A 26,262-nucleotide genomic window follows, 5' to 3' on the forward strand; every position below is an offset into this window, starting at 1 on the left:
TATCCCATACTTTTAGAATCTCCTTTATTTCAGTAGAAAGTTGTTATTCTGCTGCGTCTATTATTTCTGTCTCTCCTGATCAAATCTCCTCCGCAGCTTTTTGCTGTGTCACAGAATGCAACTCCATAAGCTGTTCGGTAGTTCCATAAGTTTTTCAGTAGTTCTGTTGCTATCCACCTCTAACCCCATAATCTTGACATATAATTTTTTTAATTAAAGCTTCGCAGACACTTGCTCAAATCTCTCGGAGACACGTTCCATAACGGTATTTATTAGCTTCATACAAAATAAAAATTGACGATATCTGATAAGTTACCGGTAAATTAGAGGACATATTATTGGATTTTCCTAATTATTTTGAATACATAATTTGTAGAAAGTTTCTTAGTCTCCCTAATTTTAAGTTATCTGTAGATGCAAGTGATTGATTGTTTTTTTTTCTATTAGATGATCATTCTAGAGTCAAATTGCTGCCATTGGGTGATGAACCAGGATCTGATTTTGTAAATGCGAATTACGTTCCGGTGAGTAAATGGGACATAAAATTTTGCTGTTTATTTTAATATCTATATATAACTTTATTTTTTTTTCTTAATATTTTTATGCGGTGATTTTTTTCAGAAGTTATGGGGGAAAAGCATAATATTTCAACTCTCTTTTCACTTCCTTTAGAGAGTCATAGAAACTTTTTGTGAGCGCAATTTGTTTTTCTACGTACTTTAGGAATGTATGTTCCAAATTTCTTTTGAATTTATCTAGGGGTGTGGAATTCTATAAGCCTGAAATAAACAAAGGGATTTTCAATTTTAAATATAGAGATCAACTAGTGTTACTATTTTGTTCTTGAGCAGTAATTCAAATGTACTAAAATATTACTATTATACTATTATTCGAGCAAAGATCTTATTTTCATGGGCCGCGGTGGCCTGGTGGTAAGGTCTCGGCTTGTGAGCAGTAGGGTTTCAGGTTCGTAACCCCATTCCACCGAATAACTGTCGTGTAAGGGGGCCTGTTGCACCTTAAATCCGTCAGGCTAAACGTCCTCCCACTGGTGCGGTGTGGAGAGGGGGGTGCCAGCTCATGTGTCGTCCTCGTCATCTGACCGCAGCTCGAAATTACGAGGTCCGTCCCAAAATAGCCCTAGTATTGCGTCACAACGGGGCATTAATATAACTAAACTAAACTAAACTCTTATGTTCATTTTATCGATTTGCCTTGTAAGTACCGCACCTTAATGTACTTTTCCCTACTTTAACGGATCCGCATATTTAATCAGTACATTATACCAAGATAATGTGCATATTATCTTATCTTTTGGCATTTGGTGTATTAGAGTGTGACGTTTCGAAGTCTTTTCAGGGTTACTCCAGCCTCCGCGAGTACATCGCCACGCAGGGTCCCTTAGCCAACACAGTGGACGATTTCTGGCGCATGATTTGGGAACAGTCTGTGTCCATGATAGTGATGCTGACACAGTGCGTGGAGAGGGGCAAGAACAAGTGTGAGCAGTACTGGCCGGACGCTGGCGAGGCGAAGCATTACGGGGACATGCAGGTCAGGACCATATCTGAATCCATGCTGTCCTCGTACATCATTAGGCTCTTTCACGTGCAGCTGGTGAGTTGCTATTGGTTTTCTGTTCACTTTTCTGTTTTTCTTATTATATGATAACCTATATATTTAACGTGCAGCTAGTGAGTTGCTATTCGTTTCTGTCCACATTTCCTTTCCTGCAATTATATGATAGCCTATGTATTTAAATAAAAAGAGTTTAAGTTAAAGAATATTATGGTCTTATAAATTACCTAATAAACTACTAGTTAGTATATAATAGGGAACTTTGAACTTTAGCCAAACTAATTTCTTGTTTTGAAGCTACATGATGACTATTTTTAGTAGCTTTAAACAGTGGTCGAACATACTTCGCTTATATTATTTCATTATGTAAAAAAATGCATATTTATGGAGGAGGAGGGTGCGAGGCATGTGCAGGTTTGAAATTCTCTTTTAACTTTATTGGTTCATTTTCATGACCATACTTATTTATCGTTAAAATTCCTATACTGACTAAATCTTATTTTTCATTCTTTTTATTTTGCAATTATTTAATTTTGTTGCGCATTCTCTTCTAGTTTGTAAAACATTATTTGATTTGCTATAGACTGTTTTCCTGTTAAGGAGTTGGACCATGATATTGTATGGAAAAGAAAATGTTGTGAATAAGAATTATATTGAAATCTTAATATCTCCATCTGTCGAAGTTTCTGAAATTTAAAAGTAAATTTTGAATGAGAAATTAATGCCGCTGCTTGTAGGATTGGAATTGGGTTTCAAGGGATTTCAGAACTTGGCATGCCCTTCTCGGAAAGCTACACAATTATGCAAAATTTTTGGATTGATTGGGAGCTTTTCTGGACATTGGAAAGAAATAGGGGTGGATGAAACCTGGATTGGCAACTTATTCTCCAAATTTCTACATATGTGGAATGCACTGCTTTAGTCTACATAAAACTCAGATACTTAGAGTATCTTAAGTAAATGAGAGTTCTGGACCAGTGATCCTTCTTTTCTAGAGCCGAAACTTTATAAAATTGAATTCCGACTATTTTAGCATATGTCTTACTTTTAATATGATAGTTATTTTTATTTTACATTGTTAAACCCTCAGTAATAATAATTTTTATAATAAAATCAATTATTACAAATTTATAATATTAGTTTTAAACGCATTAAGTTTCTTAGAGAAGAAGACAGTTTAATAGGAAGATCTTATCGATATCAAATGATCTCCGGCCTTGGCGACCATTTGGCAATGAATTTGCTACTTTTACATCAAAGCTGAAGCTGGAATCTTGTCGATAGATCTATTAGGGCACAATTTATGATGAAATTTCTAGGATTTTCTTTATCATGTCACAAAAATTATAGAAAGCCAGAAAACATAGTCGAAATCTGTCATTTGAGTTGACTTCTAGCGAATAGTTAACAAGTTCTCGCTGAGCGCTTCGTATTGTTTTGCTGCTTGTGTGCTGCTGTTTATTGCAAGTGCCATTTTGAGTACGCTTTGTCTATTTTCTGCTGCCATGAATTCGTGGTTTAGTGAAAAATAAAGGATTGTTATTTGTTAATGATCCTATACTCACTGCATTCAATCCTAATTTTCGAATTAAAAACTTTCGATACAAATGCAATATATATATATATATATATATATATATATATATATATATATATATATATATATATATATATATATATATATATATATATATATATATATATATATAGCTTGAACAACATTTAACACACATTATTACATGATTTGTATTTTTTATATATTTTTATGAAACAATTTTTGTAATGTTATATATATATATTTTAAAAAAACTTTCGATACAATGAATTGATTATATAAAATATTATAAATCCAAAGAAATAAATGTAAATACCGTCTATTATTTTTGTCTCCGTTCGTTATGCTATAAAATAAATACAAGAATCTAAACTCTTTCATTATGAAAATCAATAAATACAACGATTTTCATTGATTACGATTTATTTTGACGGAGCGTAGTTATATATGATTCTCTTGTGCCATTAAAATCAAAAATCTTAGTCTCGTCTTTCATTATTTAAAATATTAGCTAAGCACTTTTTGTGTCTGCCAACAACGAATTACATCGATGATTCTAACTATCAACTATTCTTAGCTAACAATTTTATGGGGAAATAACGACGTCTCTTATTCGCAAATCCAGACCAATTTGTTAAATTGTAATCTCAATAGTTCTCCCTGAATTATGAGGTAATGATGGCTGCTGATTTCAGTTAGTAAATGTAGGAATAGTTTATAACTTCAGAAGATTGGAGATTGTGATTATTACTTACCCTGTCGAAAGCATTTTATACACGATGTCTAGAAAGTGACATTGTAAAGATTAATGAATTTCAGAAGTTTGAGAGCTCATATGTAAGGAATCTATTACTTGTAACTAATTTATTTTGATACTCTGTTAGATAAAAGTCCACTTAAGTTTTTATTATACTATGGGTATTTGTGCATATAATTTATGCGTAAATTGCACATAAAATTTTAACACAGGTCGAGAAAGTCCAATTCTAAAATATTAAAACCATTGCACCACAAATGTTCAAACGCTATGCACAATTTTTATATAAGACTTGAAAAGATCACGAATTTATAATATTCCTCCCCTTCCGAGTAAAGAAAATAGTTTTAGTGATAGCTCTAAAGGAACCTTAATGAATGTCGCGTCAATGACTCTCGGCTTTGGCGATGCATTTGATCTCTACTAAGCGAAAAAATTGAAGATTCCAGAAATTACAAGATTCTTAGCGATAGCACCATTAAGACTCGAGTATCAGGGATCATTCTAGGAACTTCTTTTCCCCGACATAGAAACTAAAAAGCCGGTATACAGAGCTGAAGTCAGTCATTGGTAATAAATTGAATTGATATCAAACGATTAATAGACCAAAGTCTTCATCGAGTTCCCTCTGAGACAATTATGCTGTTGTAATTGTTTAATAATGAGTAGTTTTCTGTGATGTTGCTTACTCCAAGTACTGTTTTTGTGTATGCGTCGCCTATGTTTTGTCACCTGTGAATTATGTTTTCGTGTCGAATAAAGTCATCACTATCCAATATTAAGCCTGTTGAGCATTTTCACGATAGTATGCATTTCCGTAAAAATGCTAATTCTCCTGTGGCGCAGCGATCTGTGATTGGATAAAAAGGAATGGATGGGTTTGGAGGGATAAATATGAGGACTAGGGCGCAATTTTTGAGAATGCAATAGAAAAAAAAAGTTTGTGTGCTCACATCACTTTTTAAAGCCAAATAGGATGAAAAAAACATTTCACCAAGAACCTTAGGGCCGTTTGCACTTTCTAAACTACAAATGACTACTGGGATTAAGAGAAACAATCACACTTATTCGGGCATCAATCACTTGACTATGCCATTGCTATTCATATGGATACCGGTTGTAGTTTTAGATGTTCATAAACTTTCAGTAATAAAGAACAAAAAAATTTAAAAAAATACTTTATATTAAATGACATTTTTAAAAAACACTGAGATGAATAAGTGTGCAGAATCCTTTATTTAAATTTATTATCTTTACATAAAAATTTATGAATCAAAGCTCCATTATGTATCAATAAATACATTTAACAAAAAGAATAAATAAGCAGATTACGAATCTAAAATACTAGAATTGTAATATAAAGACTTGTTTTTATTTTTTATTTTTATTTTAAAAGGATCATGACAGTTTAAACTTCAAAAATTATGCAATTTCTTAAAGTTTAATTTAAGAAATCACATATACTGTTATAAAATCAATACTTCGAAATCTTTTACTCGTGCTCAAGTATTGAACAATGCTTTTTAAGAATAATCTCGTCTTAATTGAGCCATATTGGTTTCGGAGTTTAGGATTGGGATTTTTATACAAAATTCAAAGAAGGTCAACTGCGTATACAGACCTAGTGCAAGTTGCATTTGGGGTAAACAGACCTAGCGCATACACACCTAGTGCAAGTTGTATTTAGGTTGTTGAGGGTAAAACATCTTCCCTTTGATGTTGAGTGGAAGTTCAAAAGCAGTTTTGGTTCAAATGTCGTGCTCGTTACCTGCCCACGGTTTAAAACTACTATATTCTTCTTAATAGTTGATTAATTAGATGGTAATTGCCTATTTCAACGACACATAATTTCTCTGCTATTTAAAAATGCCCTAAGTCAAATAAGTCCCTATATTCTCCTGGCGCAAAACACTTGTATATTGTTACGGAACTTTCTCCCACAAAGTCCATAAAGTCAACGGATTCGCCTGCATTGGGTGCATGGTTACACAGTTAATAGGCCTCAATAATAAATGACGACGTTTATTAATACAAAAGCACGAATACACCAAACGTCAATATGACCAAACACAGTCAAGACGTACACAAACAATAAACAGCAGCACGTCCAGTAAGCAGTGGAATGCAAGCAGTACAACAATGATAAGCAGTTTGAAGAGCTCAGGGAGAGTACTCGTTCAACCATTAACAAGAGCTCAAATCAAATGACTGCCTATAGCTCAGTCTCACGATCTTTTATAGTTCCAAAGACATGGCAAAGAAGGATCTTGAACAATCAAGCATATCTTAGCTCCTACTGGTCCCATCGCTAAAATTCTTGAAGTTTCTAGTATCATCCATTTTATCATAAAGTCGCAAATGATTGCCAAGTTTGCCGCCAAGCCCGTGGGGGTCACTGATCCTGCATCCGATCAGCATTCAATAGAGCTGATCGTAAAACAGTATTTCCTATGATGGAACTAACTGTATCAGGAAGTAACATTACAGATTCGTAACAATATTTTAACTACATCTGTTTTTAAATTTTTTTGTATCTAACCTACCACTGTTGTTACAAAATATCATACTGTCTGTTCCTTCATAAAATTCTATGTCTTCCTTTGAAAAGTTTTTAGCACAAAATTTTGATTTAATAACGAGCTAACGAGCTTCTAGTAAGATGACGAAGACGAGATCTTTATAAAAATCCCAAAGTACTTACTTCTAAACCACACTAACATGAGGACAGTTGAGCCATGATAACGAATCAAGATAAACACAGAAAGGCATGAAAGGGCGTATTTTCTATGGAAAGAAATCACAATCCTTTGATCCAAAAATTTGAGACTGCATCTAAATCATAAAGGTCTTTCCTATATTAAGACAAATTTGTTACAGTTCGTCATGTTTCTATTGGTTTCAATTAAAGGAATTCTAATCAATTTCAACTTTAAAAAAAAACTAAGCCCTTTATTCGCTTTTCTATTCGAGAACGTTTTGATTAATATTGAACTTGGGGGGGGGATGCAGCAGAATAAAGAAGAACTATTCGTGTAGAAGTGATGAATGGTAAAGAACTTTCTTTTGACGTCTTCGAAAGTACCTGCAGTAACATTCGATAACTGTACTCTCCAGAGGTAAAGAATCGAAATGATTCGTAGAAACGTGATGAATGTATTCTAAAAGTACGAAAGAACGAACAAAAGGGAGGGGAAACAAAGAGAACATTTTGCGAAAAGAAAGGTTTGGGTTTGTATTCTGTGAATTAGAGTTTCTAATTAAGATAATAAATGAAAATGTATAACCTTGAGTTTTAAAATTATGTAATAAAGAAATTTACATTTAGGAAACGGAAATGATAGTTGATAAACCGTTTATCAACCGTTTAGTTGATAAACGGATTTTGTGAGATATAAATACGTATGAACTAATTGTGAATCCTGCACATTTTTTTAAAAAAAATCTTACTCTAACTGTATTTACCAAATATTATTTTGGATATATTCAATTTTATATGTTTTTTTTTTATCTTGAATACTTTTAGAAATTGTTATGGAATTTTAATAATACTTGTAGTTTTGCTTGATTTAATAACTAAATAGTATTATTTGTGTTCATAATTCTTTTGTTTTAAATTGTCAATTGCATATAGTTTTATTCATTTTCACAAGCATTGGTACAATTTGCTTACGAACACCAATTACAATCCATTGAAGAAATTTTATTAGACTAAGCTTGCAAGATATTCTCTTAGAAAATTAACATGATTCGACGATTTCTGATCAAATTTCGTAGACTAACAAATCAATCAGCAAAAAAAGGGGAAAAAAGAAAAAACCGGAAAGTAACTTGATAACTTAATTTATTGCTTAAGTTTGTGGTGGATTGAATTGAGCGAGGATAGAACCTAGGACCTTCTGGTTCGCAGCCCAGTAACATGACCACAATACAAAAGCAATAGCTCGGGCAGCGTAGTTATTAACTGGCTTATAAGCTTTCACCACAAGTTATTGCCAAGTTGATGTAAAAGTTAAAGTATATACTACCCATAAGATTATAAAAGAATTATCAGAAATATTACAGCTTGGGATTGGAGCATTAAAAAAAACAAGTGAAAAGTTTTTACTGGAGTTGAAACTTAAAAACAGAAAGCCAGTTAAAAATCAATAACCGTGTGTGCGAATCGTGATTCATTTTGAGATTATTATTGCTGTTATTTTTTATTTATTGTATTCGAAGCAGAGGCAGGGAAAATATTGTAATTATTGAGAATAAAAAAAAGAGATGATTCAGTTTTTGATGAATTTCCATATTTTAATTTTCTGAGCAAAAATAAAAAAGTCTTTTTCCAGATTGTATCTCTTTATGTGAAAATACTACGAATCAATTTCGACTAACAAAATTCTTTGTGCTGTTCTATATCAAAATTATAAATTTCGATCAATTAATATCAGTAAGAAATATGTTTGTTTGCCCATCAGGAAGTATAATCATAATAAATAAAAAATGTGGCAAAATGGATTGATAAATTTGATTTATGATTTTTTTTTATTTCAATTTTAGATCTATGTAAAATTTTCAATCAGTTTGAACAACAAGCTGACTGTCTTTCATGCCATATGTTCGTGCATATGAATTTCATTATATAATATTTATACAAAAAATATCAATCCGTGCCTAATTTTGAATTAAATTTGGCAATTTGATCGAATGCTTATAAACATAATATCTTAAAACTCACAATCAGGAAGAGAAATAATTTGATTTGATTACAATTTAATAAATAATTTTTAGATATATATTAAATTTTAGACCAATTGACTAACAGGAAAAATTCCTGATTCAATGCAAAGCAAATACAAAACTCTCAAAAATGTGCAATTATAATAAGTATAAATGTACAAAATTAATGTCAGAACATCCGTTTATTGAATCACTGACTGGTAAATTAATATTTTTTGGCAACTTTGTACCTTATTTTAATGAACAGTAAACCCATGTTGGCTTAAAGGTAAGATTTCAGTTTTGTGATATCAGAATCACATATTTGAGATCCTTTTTCATTGATAGAAAGAAAATAAAAGACAAAAAATGGAAAAGATTTCATTTTTATTTTATATAAAATGAAAAAAAAATATATTAATTGACTGAAGATGCCTCAATTGTAATCGTTTTTGTATCCTCTATATTATATTTTGCAATTCTATTTTCATAAGCATCATTCTTTAAATCGATGATGGTTGCTTTTCATTCCAGGGATCTCAAGAGCGCAGGGTAAAGCAGATGCATTTTACCCACTGGCCAGATTTCGGATGCCCGGAATGTCCAGACGATCTTATCAACTTCATCAGAGCAGTTCGAGATCATTTACCGAGGTTCAAACCTGGTCCTATCGTAGTCCATTGCAGGTAAGATTTGTGTATTGATTTAACAAGTTTGAGTCGATTTGTCTCCTTTATCCTACTACTACTATCCTTGAAGTTTGTGCACTATTGGTATAAACATTGGTATGGTGCACAAATTTAACAATTTGGGCTTACAGGCCAATAATTATATATATTTTTTTTGCATCGTTGCAAGAATTGGTAGGACAAAATAATGTTACACCTTAACAGAATAAAAGATTTTAAGTAATCTAATTTATCCAATCAATTCCTTTAGTGTTGTGAGAGACACACCAAGGCCGTTTTCAACACAAATGTGATGAGAGTGATATTAAATTATATGCTTAATATTTAAATCTCTTTTAATGACAGATAAAAGGAAACGAGTATTATTTCTTCCTTTACGTTTCTCCTTTTTCTACTAATAAAAGTGCAATTCGATCTTAGATTATATAGTGTTAGTTATAGACGATTAAATGCTAATAATCTTTATTTGTAATTTAATATTTTTAAATATTAGTATTAACAATCTTTTAAATATAAATTTATTAGTTAATGTAATTGCTTATTCGGCGCAAGAATTCCTGGATTCTCTATATAGATTTTTGATCCTCTAATGCATTAATAGAAATACAAAAATTCATAAATCACTGTAAAAAGAAAGAAATACTGTTGCATAATAGGGGACAGAAAACAATTTGGACTAGCTAGGATTCTTCCTACTTATTCTTTCATGGAATTTCATTAAATGATAGATCTTTCTAATTCCATCAGCGAAGACGAAACAACATTTTAAAAATAGCATTAAGACAAACATATCTTTAGAATATATATTTTATACACAGCACAATCCACAATCACTGTCTGGCACACAGCAGAAACAACTATCTATATTGTGCTAAGATATAGTTATCTACGTATCAATTCCAATTACCGCCTAAAAAAAGTCTTACAATTCTGATTAAATAGTTGTGATGCCAAATAAAGTGATTAGTTCTAAGCAATGCCACAAATCCTTGAGAAAGCTTTCCTTCGAATCTTCAATAAAAAGCAGGAGATATAATATAAATTTTGAACTGAATGCGTTATTTCATAACCTAAATACAAATTCCTATCAAATACATTCCCCAAAATCAAGCTTTAATGCTTCTGTAGGACCAAAAATTCACCTGGTCACCTGGTATAATACAGTAATATTTACTTCCTTTTATATCTCCCATTGATGCCTGCCATGTGAAATCACACCTTCGATTCCTTTTCAGCGCTGGCGTCGGCAGAACTGGTACATTCATCGCCGTGGACAGGCTCTCTCAGCAGCTTCGAAGCACAGACAGCATTGATATTTTCGGCACTGTCATGGAGCTGAGGCACCACCGAATCAACATGGTGCAGACGGAGGTATTGTGTTTCTCTTCCTTCCGATATCCGATATCGATTGTCAGACCTTCTGACAGCATCGAAGTTTTGAGAGAATGTAATTTATGGGAAAGCTTTCGGTGAGAGAACCTGCTCAAGAAAAAAGGATTAAGATGAACGTGTTGGCATTTTAAATGGGCCCTCCTTCTCTGTAAACAGAGATATCGCATCGTAGCAGTGAAGGGGAAGCGTTTGGGTAAAAATTATGAATAGGATAATTTGTGATGGTTCCTTATGTATTTTTTAGCTTTCTGTTAAGGTATCCGACTAAGTTCGGTGGCGATTTTTCAAAAAAATAAATTAATTAAGGTTTACATTATTTTTTATTAATATGCGGATAAAATGATGAATAAAAGTGAAATTATTTAAATATATATGTGACTTTTAAAGAAAGATTATATTTTGATGTAAATCTTAGCATTTATTTACAAGAACTAGGATTGTTCTAGAAAAAAATATTGTAAAAGTTTTTCATTTTTCTTTGTAACATATCTTATAGTGAAACTAATTATTATCTAAGAGTTATTTTTTAAAATAAGATTTTTGTGCTTAATGTTCAAAATTATCTATGAAATTTTGAATTTTTTTTTTCCAAAATTATTTACATTAAACAACCATAAATCCACTTCTAGAGTATTCAATGTCAAATCTATAGTTCATTACATTCTGCATAACATAATGAGCATAATTATAAGTTTCTTTAAGATATCTTGGTTATTTTTTGAAACAATACCATGTCCGTATAGTAGAATTATGAAAAAACTTGTTCTTCAGAAAATGCTTTTAAAGTTTTTAAATGCCTATAAATAAGCATCACTTACATCTCAATAGTTTGCTGTAACTTCGCTTTTAATTGACATAGAGACAAAATAAAGATATCACTATAAAATATATCTATTTTTTTAAACTGTAAAAAAAATGAAAATGGGAATTTTTATCCAAATTTATGTTTTTAACTTAGATGCCTTAAGTAAAAAAAGTACATTATCTTTTAACTCAAGCTAAAGCTGTATTGATAATTCATGATATACAGTCACTCAAAAAAGTATTGGGACATATGGCATGCTTAACATGTAAAGCTATTTACAAAAATAATAAGTTTATTAAAACAAAAATAATTAATGAACCAATGATTTAACATTTGATAAACAGCATATAAGGAAATTTTTCTTACTATTTTAGAATTACAATTTATTTTAGGCTTTTAATTATATTTAAGATGCATACAGTTATTAATAAAGCATTAAAATATTTTTGAGTCGAGAAATTTAAGAAATATATAGTGCATTAATAAAATTTAATTTACAGTCACTTCTTTTTAGAAAAAGTTATGTATGACATAATAGCGAGAAACAAATATATTTAGATTGATGTGCGAAATCTAGAAAGAGATCGTTGGAAAAATGGAAAAATCAGTTCGCCGTATAGAACAAATCTTAAAGCTTAGAAATCTACTGCTTTTAGTATTATTCGCAGGTTCAAGAAAACAAATAACATTGAAAACAAAGATCAGGTCGACAAAAGATATTTAGTGAGCGTGAAGAGAAGCGAATTGGGAGAGAAATTTTCATTAATCCATAAACTGGAGCAATAATATTAACTCTGAAATGTAAAAGAAGGTTTCAGAAATGTATAAATTCTGAAACTGTTAGCAGTATTTCTAGAAAACATAAATATCATGGCAAAGTACCTTGGAGAAAGTCCAACATAAGCAAAGCAAATCAAAAAGCTAGATTTTAGATTTGCTTAAACAGCCAACAGTTTTGGAAAAATATCATTTTTCTGAATGAATGCTAATATAACATTAAAGGATCGGATGGTAAGCAAAATATTTGGCGCACACCAAATACAGCATTGCATATCAAAAATTTGCATCCTATTATAAATTATGGAGATGACAGTCAATTAGTCTAGGACTATATGTCAAGCTCTGGTGTGGAGAACTTTGACTTTATAAATGGAACAATGAGTAAATACGTCTTCCTTGACATTCTCAAACGAAATTTACAACGACGTGTGAACAATTCGAGAATCTCATTTTAAACTATACCTGGATAAAGACCCAAAACACTGCTGATATTTTCGAGTTATGGATCCTCTATCCTATTCTGGTGTGATTAAATTCTCTGCCCAGAGTCCAGGCCTTGATCCCATTGAGCATGTGTGGGATTATTTGCAATAAAAAAATCAATGAACACAATATTTATAACAAGCAGGAGTTAAGAAAACATCTGATCGGAGAGAATAACCAAAGGATCATTTTGCCTTGAATTGATCAAACCCATGCTAAATAGATTACGATAGATCATAAAGTGAAGGAGTGGTCTATAGAGATAATAGCTATCAAGTTCATAATTTTTTCTTAGGTTATTGGACAGTGTCTAATTTTCTGTCTAGATTCCTTTTACTTTAAATTGTAATCATAAATGCAGTAATATATGAATCTTGTAGACTTACTATGATTTGCATTTATCAAAATGTGATTACTTCATTTTTTTCATCTGTTTATTTAAGCTATATATATATTGATAAAATCTTCTGAATGTGTATTGTGTCCAAATATTTTTTGAGTGACTGTATATTCACTTTAAACACTTTTATTTCACTTCACTTCTCATTTTTAAAGATAGATTTTTTTTTCTTCTAATTTTAACCTTTTTTCTTGATGTTCTGATGCTGTGAAATTGGATTTATTCTTTCTGGATGGCTATGCTCTATTTTAATATCTTCGGAGTTCAATTATCAATTAGTCACTAAATTTAATGAAATTTTGACTCCTATTCGTGGCGCCATCTGCTATAGAATTCGTAAAAAAAATGATTTCGAAAATCAAAATAATGGATTTTAAACTAAAAATTAAGAAGTAGAAAATAAATAAAAAAAAATTTAATGTAATTTTAAGAATGTGTTTTAAAAGCTGTTTTTATTGTATTCATTGTGCAATATAATTTTTTTTAAATAGTTTTTTCATTGATCACAATATAAATTTTTAGATAAAATAAGCGCTTTTGTGATTTTTTGACTGACCCCTCGTACATAAAAACTGATAGTCAGTTCTATGCTGAATAAAATTCTAAAGTTTATACAAATCTGAAATTTTTATTGATAAAGTTGTATTCTGAATTCACCCAACTATCCAATTGAAATTTTGAGTTATCTTGTTCAGATGCGTATAGACAACCATGTTTCCAATAGACAAACTTTTCACAATTTTAATTCATAAAATATTCACAATTTCGTTGTAGCGACAGATACTAAATTTTAGCCATCTAAATGATTTCAATTTTGAGTTAACATATTCACAGACAGAATAATTATTATCTTTTTTTCAACTTAATGGAAGTCTAAAACTTAAAGATTCATCAAAATCTTCAGAGAGAATTTTTTTATGATTATAAAATAAATAATAAATTCACAAAAACAATCTCTTTAGAAACACTTTATGTAAATATAATATTTAAATGTTTTTGAAAATTAATCAAATACATTTTGTTATAGGATCAATACATTTACATTCATTTGTGCGTGAAACAACTCGTGGATGACATTAACCAACCACATGAAAGTGAATATGAAGGTAAGATTAATTATCTTTATGTTAAATCCAAAAATTTTAATAACATTTATTGGATATAGTCTTTACATCCCATTAGCTATTGCAATGATGTTAAAAGGTGAAAAAATATTTGTGATATTTAAAGAATTTCTAAAACTTTCCATGCCTTGAAAGGATTTTATATTTTGTGGAGCTAAAAGAAAGTGTAGCACCATCAATAATCCTGTTTTCGGCTTTTAAAGAAGATTAAAGATTTTTCAGCCTAGAAATTTGACATTTCGAGCCGATTTCGAAGAAAAATGGAACATTTAATCAATACTTGTTCGAGGAAAGCTCCGTGAAAATTAAATTACAAAAACGAAGTTACTTTTATAAAATAAGAAGGCAGGAAATGCCAAACGATTTTTTCCCCTGATTGAGGGAAAGATTATAAATTACATTTCAGTAAAGTAACAAAGGATATTTCATTTAAATTTTTTACAACTTTCCTTTTATTTCTCTTACTTGTAGGAAAGGACTCTTAAACTTTCATAAGATATTCCAAATATTCAAATACATACAAAAACCGACTTTCAAATTCAATATTTCCGAAAAACCGGTTTTATCCGGTTTTCGAATTTTTGTCAAAAAAAATAGAACAGGGAAAAATATTTTATTTAATTTATAAAAAATAACAAAAAAAAAAAAACGAAATCAATATCAAAGTTAAACTATAAAATATATTAAGAATTATGTATACATATTATTTACACAAAATAACGAAAACGCAAACAAAAATTTCAAATAATATTTATAATATTTTCACTAATTTTAATTTCTCCTAAGAAAATAGGATTTTAAAAAACATAAAATATCTACTGCATGGTGGCTAAGTCTTGTTTTTATTTTGGACACAACATTACCTGAAATTGAAAATACTCGTTCACTAGCTACTGAGCTTGGTTTTATAATTTTCATGGCATCAAATAACAAATCTAGGGGGGGGGGGTGTATGTTTTGTTCTTTTATTCGTTGAATCAAATAATGAAAATTCAGTTTTTAGTGTCTTTGGATTTTTAAGATTTTCTTCAGGGTCTTCAAGAAGCTTTTGAATTGATTTTTCCATGGCTTCTTTTAAAAAAGCATTGCTCTGATGAGTAGTTCCTTCAATTTGCTCTTCATCAGAATTGGTTTCCACATAAGAATTCGGAAATATTCTAGACAGTATCTTTCTACATAACTCAATAATTTCGGTTTCTAAAGCTAAAGAAAGTAGACTAGATTTCTTCGCTGAACTAGAAATGTGCAAATACAGCAAAAGAGTTGCTAACTCTACTTCTTTCTTGAATTCGTTCTTCTAAAGCATATAATAATTTCAAACTTATTTCAGTGTTTAAATTTTTTAGTTCATTTAACAGAAATTCGGATATACCTTTTCTTGTTAATAAATTGGTATCTCGTCGCCTAAGCCTTCAGCTGCTACACGAATCGGTCCCAACCAATAAAATTCAAAATAATTTTTTAAGAAGAGGAATATCCAGGCGTTCAGGAAAACCGGTATTTAAATGTCACAAATTTACTTTAAAAAACCGGTTTTTCGTCCGAAAAATCGTCAACCCCCAATGAGAGATGGCCAATGTAAAATTCTAAACAAATCATAGAAATGTTTTGAATTTATTTCTGTTTTTCAAATTTTATTGTTTAGATTTTTTACAATATTGCTTTGAGCGCAAAAAATAGTTACTGGTATTTCAATTAACCTCTTCTTATGGGAATGTTTTACAGTATCAAAATATTTTATGTAATTGTTTAGATATTATTTTTTCATATTAGCAATAATTTAGAGAGAAATAAAAGCAGGGAAAATAATATATATATATATTCAAAAATATTATTTATATAAGCAGTACATATGGAAATTTATAAAACAGCTTCATATAGTCAGTTCAAAATATTTACATTTTCAGCATTTTTTTCCATGCCGTTTTAGAACTTCTTTATTTCAATTTTTTATTATAGTGATTTCTATAATCTAGATTGTTGCGAGAAAAATTGTAGTCCAGCATTTGGATAGTTTAACTGGAAACTCATATACCAAACTTGACTCTTTCAATACGGAAGCGCCTGAAACGTCCATTAGAGCAAAGTGCGACGAACACCCGAATACTTCTGCAATATTCTAACCAACTTTCTTTAAGTGAGATTTATTGAATATCCGAACTACGTGCTTTTTTCTTTAGAGTGGTTCAGTTTAAAAGAAGAAATCAATTTCGAATCCATTTCTTCTACAGAAGTCGAATCCATTTCATCTCCTTTTATGGACAATTACAAACAGAGTCTCTTAGTATTGATCAATCTTTTAAGAATAAGAACTGTCGTTATGTTTACGAGAGAGTTAGAGAGTTTCCTCTTATCTTTGAATTTTGAAATGGAAGGAAATCGAACATTTTAATAACCTAAAGTTTCAGGATACTGAGACTTTCAGGAAGCAGAAAGTTAAATTTAAAGAAATTTATCTTTGGAATTAATCTGATCATTAAAAACGGTCGTGAAATCACATTTAGAATGTAAAATTATGCCAGATGTTAGTATATGTTTCAAACAATTAAAAAAGTTAAACTCAGCAAAATCAATTTCAATATTTATGAAGCATTTATTATGAAGTAGAATAAAATAGTATCAATGTTTCAAATTAATACGAGGGGGATTTCATATAATTGAGAGTTTCTACGAATATAAATTAAATTTTTTTCTTTAATTTAAATTAATTAAAATAATTTTTTTAAAATTAAAAGAAAGTTTAGTTTAATTAAAAGAAATTGAAATAAAAACTTCTCTTATTCTTAAAATTGAACAAGCAATAATGTGGAACTGAAGAAATTCGATGCAATTTACAAATTTAATTGTACAAGATGTATTGTTGAAATCGGAAATCAAGATAAAAAGTTTAAACTATTTACATATCTTTGATTTTAATGTTTTTAATAATATTTTTTAAAAAAAAAACAAGAAATTTCGAGATATAACAATGCCAACAATCCATTTTATTGCAGACTTATAGGAAAAGTACTTTAAGTACAATATTAAACTTTAAAAATATAAGTTCAATATCGTATTGTTTTACTTTAATAAATTGACTTCTAAGTTTCTGCCATTTTATATTATGAACAGATTTTTTTTTTCTTACTGAAAATGTGACTAACCTACATCCAAATATTCTGGATGGCTAACTTCAAAAAATACCGAAGTTTTATATGAAAACTTTATACTTGTTACATTAAGTTTAAAATGTCTGTCCAGCAAATTAGCGTCATTTGACATTTGTCACAGTCATTATATCAATAAAATGAAGAAAAATGACACAGATAACTACAAAAATGTCTTCAGCCAGTTTGGATTTAATAAAATATTATCGTAAATATCTGTAATAAAAAAAGTGATAGACACAGTTCCATTTCGCAGATATATCCGCTTAAATGAGAAAAAAAAGATATAGTTTTCTCCAATATCTGAAATGTGAACTATAATCACCTTATCAATACTACTGGCATTCGTAAAGAATTCTTGAAAGCAAGATTGTCCAGAGGGATTGCTGTGTCAGAGAGTTGAGTTTTTTAAATCTAAAATAACTCTATATTTTTGGGGGGATGGGGGTGAGGATTCTTTATGGAAAGAATGTGGTAAAAAAAATATACACTGCGGAAATATACGAAAAATATTACAGATTTTTTTCTATCTGAAAATTTTTCAATATCATTTGGAGATTCATTTTGGTATTGAGTAAAAGTCAGTAAAGATACCTCAAATAATATTTTTTATCAAATGATATATTTTTGTCAAGTCGGTGTACATGACTTGAATCTTTCTATTTCTTTGAATTTTTGTCATGATTCAAAAATTTTTTAAACGATTATTTTGAAAATAAGTTTAGAATTAGATGTTAAAAAAATTATAAATCCTTTTATTTAAGATTATAATTATTTTGTTAATATATAAGCATTGGAAAGATACAAACTTCAAATATTAAAGAACTTTAGTAGATTAAATTTTATATCCTCATACAACTATCTGAAAATTAGTAACAAACAAAAACAATAGTGTTATAAAATAAATACAATGAATTTCTAATTTTAGGCCTCGTTTCGGTTCATTAACTAGTCTAATTATTTTAACAATTATTTATTAGATTTACGCTACTCACGCATAAGTTCAAAATATTAATTCCAAAAAGATATAAAAAAAGGCACTAGATGCTTCAATAAAGCATATTCACCGTTTCGCTTAGCCTTTGTTGAAGCCTTTCGTTTCCAGAGGGCGCCGCTGCTTCTGCTTATGACTGTTAGTTGTAATTAATGTCACTACAATGATTTTTGGCTCTTGACTAATTATGAACTAAACGTGACTAGGGTTATTGAAGTTGTTGGCATAACACATTGACACGTTTTTACATGATTTGATCGACAATGAATTGTCCACATCGAGTGTTATTTACAAATCCTACAAATGTAACTTCAAGATAAATGCGTACATTTAGTCCATATCCAACAAGTGCAATTTTAGAATTAGAGAAATGTGAATTTTCTAATTGCATTTTTGAGGTCATTAATTATTGGTACGAATGGCTCCAATTAATTGTGATCATCAAAGTACTGACTTAATTCAATGAATGATTTTGGTAAATAGATTAAATTTTCTGTATCGCATATTTCTGAAGTCGTTTAGTCTTGACAGGACTGAAGACTCTAATCAAACCTAATCATCAAAATCCCAAATTCATCTTAAATTAGATTTGCGAGCGAAAATAAATTTCAGTAGTCAAAATAAATTTCAGAAATGACTTGGGTGATGAGATAAATGCTTTGGTATCGTATTTCGAACGGTTATTCGTTGTTGGCAGGAATGATTCCAATCATTCTTTGTCCCTAAACTATTAATATCAGGAGAAATTTACATATGAGAGAACATACATAAATTTCTGAATATATGGGATGTACACATTCAGTGAACGGCTTTAGTGTACATAGGATATTTACTGTGATGTGTGTGTACTCAGTTGCTGAGAAATATCTTAAGCATAATCACTATCCGGCTGCCTTCTAACTTCTTACGACTCTTCAAGAAAACCAATAAAGTCAATAAAATCTGGCAGGAATTTTTAATATTCCTTGCAGATTATTCTTTTAGAGAATTTTTGATCATCAAACAACAGTCACCAACCATGATTATACTGTGTCTGTTTGACGAAACTTTTCATCAAACTGGCAATAGAATAAATTTTGTAATGACAATTTTAGACCGCCGCATTCAATTGACATCTATGGCGAACTTGAAATATTCATTCTGTTGTGTTAGTTCTTAGTTGCTTGGAAACATCCCAAATTTAATCCTCGATGATGCTGACTTGCAACTTTTGGACTCTTCAGAGAACCATTCAAACCTATGAAAGCATCTATTTAATTTTTTTAATATTCCTTATAGACGAGTTTTAGAGACATTTTATGAAGAGCTACCAATAATTATAACACAGCATCTGTTTGACGAAACTTTCTAAGATAACGGCAGAAAAAAATCCATTTTGTAATGATAAGATTTATTACAGAGACTAATACAGAATATATTTTCTTTCTCTTCATTCAAGATAGTAAAAATTCTCATTGCTACTATTGCAATTTTTAATATTTAAAATTAATTTATATTTAATGTATCTTCTTTTTTATTGCAGAAGCTATATATTCCAATATAGGCATGGAAAAAGATACGGGAGTTTGAAACCAGATGTGGATTAGAATTTCAATCTGACTGCTAAACATTCCTTTTATTACATTCCAAAGAGGAGGTGCTATGGACAGTATTATCCGGTAACACAGCAACGCACAAGTAGATACATTCAGATAAACGTCAGATATTTTTTCAAACTCTTTTTGAATGGGAGAAGTTGAAAATCATCATTGTTCTGTTGAGAGTTTAGATATTTAATATCTTCTAAGAATGTCTTTCTCATGTATAAATTAAAGATCTAATTGAATGTACTTAACTATTTTATTGAAGCAGGGTGTTAGTAAAAGAAATATTTTTAACACTTTCTGAATTGAAAACAATTTCAAATATTTTTTTTACTATCGAAACATGGACTTATTAAATTATGGATCCTGAGTGCAAGTGAGGTCTCCTTACTGCATATTGGGGACCATCAAATTTTGAATGCTAGTGCTCTTGCCTTATTTTTCAATATTCTTCATCTCCTGCCTCATGCGATTAATTAAGTGAAAACTAAATTAATATAAATTATAGATAAAGTATAGAAAATTATTATTATTTAATTACGTCTAAAATAATGTGACTGAAAATAGTTTAAAGAAGTTTCAGCTTTAATAATATTTATGGAAAAACTTTGATTATGAATCGTAAATATGCAGATGGGGAATATTTATGAATTCGTCGCATATTACATATATCTTATCAAAAAATTTTTAAGACTGTCTTAAGAATAGATGCACATCCCAAGTTTTACCTTTTAATTTTCAGATCAGAAATACATAACAATTAAAATGAAAGGTTTTAATACATTTAAATTCTTTCTAATGAATCAAACAAAATATGACTATATTTTTGATTAATTGATTTTAAAGTTACTCTTACAATTAAAGTATTGATTATCTAAAAGATTAATTCGGATGTTTGATCATTGAGAGGAATAAAAGAGCATGCTTGTATTTAATAGAAATTAATAAGAAATTGCAGTGCAGAAATAAGGTTATTCTCTTAAGCAGGTACAATTTGAATTTTGAGATGAAAATAATTCAGAAATAAATTTCTCAAAACCGAATCAAGCTAAGGATTTTTTAAAATTCTTTATATGTGTTTTAAATGTAAAAGTAAAATAAAATTATATCACCTGATCCTTTATTCAAAATTGAGGTAAATTTCGAAGAATAAAGAAATAAAATACTTGGAATTTTCAAAATTATCAGTCACTTAAGATTTCTTTATTAAAAAATAATATGCAAAACCTTATGCATTGCTATTTTCTGATGTGTTGAAAAACTATATTTTGTTTGAAATCAGTCTACATGCTATATCTTCTATCGACAATGTTAGCTCACTTTCATATATGTATATGTATAAATGTGTGGTTCTAAAGATTCTTATACTTGTGTTGCTCAAATGATATCAATTTATTGATGGAATTTGGATGTGTCTTGTTGAGTATTTTGTAAATACTATTTTTATGCTAAGTCAAATAAATTATATTTTATTTCTATCAAGAGTGCAATGTTCTTAAACGTTTGATGAAACGTTATGCAAATATTAAAAAAAAATAACCAGAGGTAATAACATTATCTAAAGCTACCAAAAAGATATACTGCTGATGTAATCCATTTTTAAAGAAGCATGTATCAATTATTATATTTTCAACGTTTAGACGAAAATTAGTAACTTTTAAATATATAATAATAAATAATTAAAATATTCAATAAAATGAATCATTACAGAAACGAATAAAAATTAGCATAATTTTAAAACATACTTTGAACAAAGCAATAAATTGAATGTAGATGATTCAATAAATTTTTAAGTGAATTATATAATCATTAATTATTTTAAATGGTTATTTGCATTTTCTAAATATTTTTATTAAAAAAATAATGAATTATTGAATCTGTGTTTATACAAAAATAATCAAATTGCTGTACTCTTAAGTCATTACTCATACTGCACTAGAATACAAAATTCTATTTCAGTACACATTATAAAAACAGTTTTTAAGTTAATATTGAAATTACCATATTTAAGTAAAGTAATATTTTAAATAAGATTTAATTAAGTAAGATTTTAAGAACCAATTTAGATCATAAAAAAATCATTTCGAAACCTATGAGTATTTTTATTCATAAATTTAAATATTTTATCATAAAATTGAAGTTTTAAAAGAGCCTGCAGGCAAGATCGATAGAATTCTTTAAGCATTTGAAGTAAAAATGAGTTTTCAATTTCTAATAATTGGGCTCCTTTTTGAAATTCATATTTTTCATCGATTTTATTCGTCTGGAAAATTGGAGCAATAACAAAAAGATGATGAGAGCTTGTGCCTTTTTTCTGCATTTCTATAAGAAAAATTTCTTTTCTTTTTTCTGAAAAGTATTTCAACAAAGTAACTTTTCAGACACAAATAATTTTTTAAGAATGAAAAAGAGAAACCAGACGAAAATCATTTTTCTAAAAAAAAGAGTAGGATTTTTCAGATCCTTTAAACGATTTTCTAAATACTAATTTTTTTTTCGAACTAAAAATAGTCATTCAGATTTCATATGTCTGTTTGAAACTTATGGAAAACTAAAAAATTTTTTATTCACTCTACATTATAAATAAAAAACGTTCAAATGACATCATTTTAGGCAGTATATGTGGTACTATTTTTTTCATAATTTAAAGAAAATTTTCTAATTTGTTTGCAGGCATATTAAAATAAAAGCGTATACTTTACAAAATTTCTGTAGTTCTTTATTTAAGTGAATAATGGACAAAACAAAATTGAATACTTTTTTATTTAACTAAATGAAATTAACAAAATTCATAGTATCATTGTTTTAGATCTTTGAATTTTAAAGAAGATAGATTGAAAAATATTTATTTCAAACGAAATTAAATTTAACATTCATTTATATAGAATTATCAATGGTCTTTCTTCACTTTTATTACACAAATGCAAAGAAATCAATGAGATAATTCAAATTTTGAAAAATTATATGTATGTTTCCAACATAATAATAATATACATATATATAAGTTGCAGAGTTGGACATTTAAAAAATTTAAAGCTGATTTTATGATTTTAAATCTTTTTTATTCAAAAATTAAATGTCATTAATAATTCTCTAAAACACATGGTTAAAAGTTTCTACAAAATGCCTACTTTATTCTTGAGATTAAATATTTATTACATCCGACTAAAGTCTACAATAAATTTAACAATTTTAATGTAATATTGTTAATTTTTTATTCTATTGTGAAAACTTCAATTTTAAGTTTAAATTTGTTGAATCTTTAAATATTTATTTGAATTCAAATTATAATTGAAACAGAATATTTCAGAGCCATTGAGAAAAAATAAAGTAATTCACTAATTTTACTTTAAGATTACCATACGATCCATTCATATTGTTGTGGTAATGCAATTGAAATACAAAACGTCAATATCTGTTCATAAAATATTTTAAATTTTGAAAGATCATTACCAGAAAACGTAATGATGGTGGATATTTTGTTTTTAATTGTTATACTGAAATAAAAAGAAATGAAACTTAAACCATTTTGCAATAAATTTCTATTTCCGATCATTTCTTGTGAAATGAAATAAATACGAAGCAAATCCTAATGCTGCAGATGCTTTATTCATGAGGTATAATCCATCTTGAAATCTGAATCATTGAAAATGCATTTTTACCCCAGAAAATACAAAACTGTGTGTTTGAAATATGCAATTATAAAATGTTGTATCTGTTATTTCATACTGAAAATCACACAAGTAAAAATAATTGAAAATTGGCTATAAAAATGCGAATTTCTGGTGAGATTTCACATTTTTGTGACAACATCCAATAATCATGTATCACATTAAACAAATTTTAATTTGCTTTTAATAAGAACAATAATTAAAATACAAATTTAAATAAAACGACATCCGTTCGATCTAAAAAGATGGTTACACTGCTTATTTCAGCTAGCATGATGAATGTTTACTTATATAGTATCGCATAGTAAATAAGTGTAAATTATTAGTTTTAAACAGTCTTTAATAAATTTATAAATGTAATTAAAAGTTTAAAGCAGTCGCAATATAATGATTTTTCCTAAATACTTCACATAAATACAGGCCATAAAATTTTTAAACCAAATTATGGCAAGATTAAAATATATGAAAAGTTCTCAAGAATAAATTAGTCTGAGTTTATAACAGAAAGATACAATAGTAATTTATTTACTTATAGTAATTTATTACTGATGCAACTTATTCGTAAAGAGCAAGGCACTCAGATGGATAGTAAGGCATTTGAATACAAACACATAATTTCAAAACAAAAACAAACTAAACATTTTATAAGTAATAAATTTTTAAAAAATGTACAAAGGCAAATACAAAAAAAAAAAAAAAAAAAAAAAAAATCCTGAAGAAACTCAGAATACAAAGCTTAAGTCAAGGAATTCATTGTCAATTCTTGCAAAAGTATTAGATTTAGATACAGAAATATCAAAAATCAATTAAAACATAAAATGCATTACACCATGGATGAAAACTCAAAATGTACAAATTTAATGCCTTAAAAAGGTATCAAAACTAAACCAGCGGGATTGGTCTCCCCAAAACTTTCTCGCATATTCTCTAATAAATTTGTCATACCAGAGAACGCCTTACAAAGTATTGGGGCACAATAGTTAGGAAATATTAGCTGTTGGTATGAACTTTTTACTGTATCTATAGTGTCGTCGTTGGTGACTTATTTGAGGATGAATCCCTGGCATGCGTTGATAGTATCCAAAAATCGAATCTGTGTTCTAGAGACGCTTTTCTGAACCGATTGTGACCAAAAATTGACAAAACTGCACTTGTGGTCACAAAATCCGAAACCAATTTTGATATATTTTAGTAATTGCGCATTTGGACTGTCGTATTTACTCATTTTTGAAAGAACAGAGCGACAGACATTCAACCGTTTGTGAAATTTTGACTAAAATTCAACAGGTGTCTACACTATAGATGTTAATTCTATGTACCGAATTTCATGCATCAAGCTCTCTTCATTTTGTAACTATCATGCTGACTTATATTTGATCTGACGCACTTACTTTGAACAAATTTTATTCAAAATCTGATAGAAATCGGCAAATTTAATGAAAAGACCGCTTACCAAATTTCAACCGTCTAACTCAAAGCATTTTTCGTTACATTTGTCAGAGACAGACATATAGACATTTTCCAAAAGTGTATTTTTCGAACTCAAAGGAGTTCTAAAATGTGCAGATTCGTCAAAATGTCAAGTTCGAATTTTTTGAGGATAACTATAAGGGTAACTATAATAACTATGAGGATAACTATACTTTCTGTATACTACGTATCCGAGAAAGTAAAAATGTGAAAAGAACCAAAGCTATAATTTTTTCGACAAATCATCTTCACTCATAGAAATCTTTAAAACTGCAGGTCTAAGGAGATCTAATTCAATAAACAAATGTATTAATACCTTTAAAAAGCAGAATCGGCCTCATAACAGGTCAAGGTACTACTATGAAAGAAGAGATTGCGATGTATACAATACACCAAGAATTATCACTTTAAAAATTCAGCAACGGATAACAGAAAAGCAGGATTTTAATTAAAAATTTTCTAATTGATATCAAAAGGCCTACAACAATATAAGAACATATATAAGTAATTTATATTCAGATACATTGTTTGGGAAAAATATTTTGGTGTAACATTAGCAATATAATCAATTTAAATCTTCGCAATAATGTTATATGAATATGTAAAATACTCTCTCTTAAATCAGAGGAAGAATAGGTTCAGCTTAGATTTCACCATGCTATCGATTAACAAATTTGTATTAAATTCTCTCAAATAAGCAGGAAATGAAGAAAAAAAATACTACATTTTATTTCATTTCATACTCTCCCCTTAAAATATCCCTCTTTCTAAAACTTCAAATTGGTTCCAATTATACGCTGAAACTTCAATATTTTTAATCAAATATCCTTAGGCAGAGTTAGGATTCTTTTATAAATCATCAAAAATGATAGTTGAATAGATTCGAAAATAGGAATTGAATTTAATGATCTGTCTTCGCATTTGGGAAAAAGAAAACGATTCGTTCAGTTCCTTTTTATGTTTTGGCGCAGTATGGCCAAAGATGGCTCTTGCGCCATAAAACCAAACCAAACCAAACCTTTTTATGTTTTCGCTCATCAACGTCGAATATTCAGCAAAATTTTCGAAAATTTTATTGAAAAAAGCTTTTATGATTTGCAAGTGAAATATCGATTGTAGAGAATTTCTAAAGAC

The 26,262-nt window shown here is 29.0% G+C and overlaps 1 protein-coding gene across 3 annotated transcripts in view; it reads left to right on the forward strand.

The window, feature by feature from the left end:
* The window catches only part of LOC129983771 (phosphatidylinositol phosphatase PTPRQ-like), a 118,392-nt gene extending 97,711 nt beyond the window's left edge, over positions 1–20,681 (forward strand). For 2 of the 3 annotated variants that reach the window (XM_056093393.1, XM_056093395.1), the window contains 6 exons: positions 448–524; positions 1,351–1,617; positions 9,126–9,277; positions 10,516–10,651; positions 14,168–14,246; positions 19,927–20,681. In XM_056093393.1, coding sequence (XP_055949368.1) covers positions 448–524; positions 1,351–1,617; positions 9,126–9,277; positions 10,516–10,651; positions 14,168–14,246; positions 19,927–19,973 — 758 coding nt within the window. In that variant the 3' untranslated portion in view covers positions 19,974–20,681. The remainder of the gene's footprint in view (positions 1–447; positions 525–1,350; positions 1,618–9,125; positions 9,278–10,515; positions 10,652–14,167; positions 14,247–19,926) is intronic. The other variant, XM_056093394.1, reaches the window with a different exon arrangement.
* Positions 20,682–26,262: the final 5,581 nt, after the last annotated feature.

The sequence above is a fragment of the Argiope bruennichi genome, chromosome 9 (assembly GCF_947563725.1).
Source record: "Argiope bruennichi chromosome 9, qqArgBrue1.1, whole genome shotgun sequence".
Classification (NCBI taxonomy): Eukaryota; Metazoa; Arthropoda; class Arachnida; order Araneae; family Araneidae; genus Argiope; species Argiope bruennichi.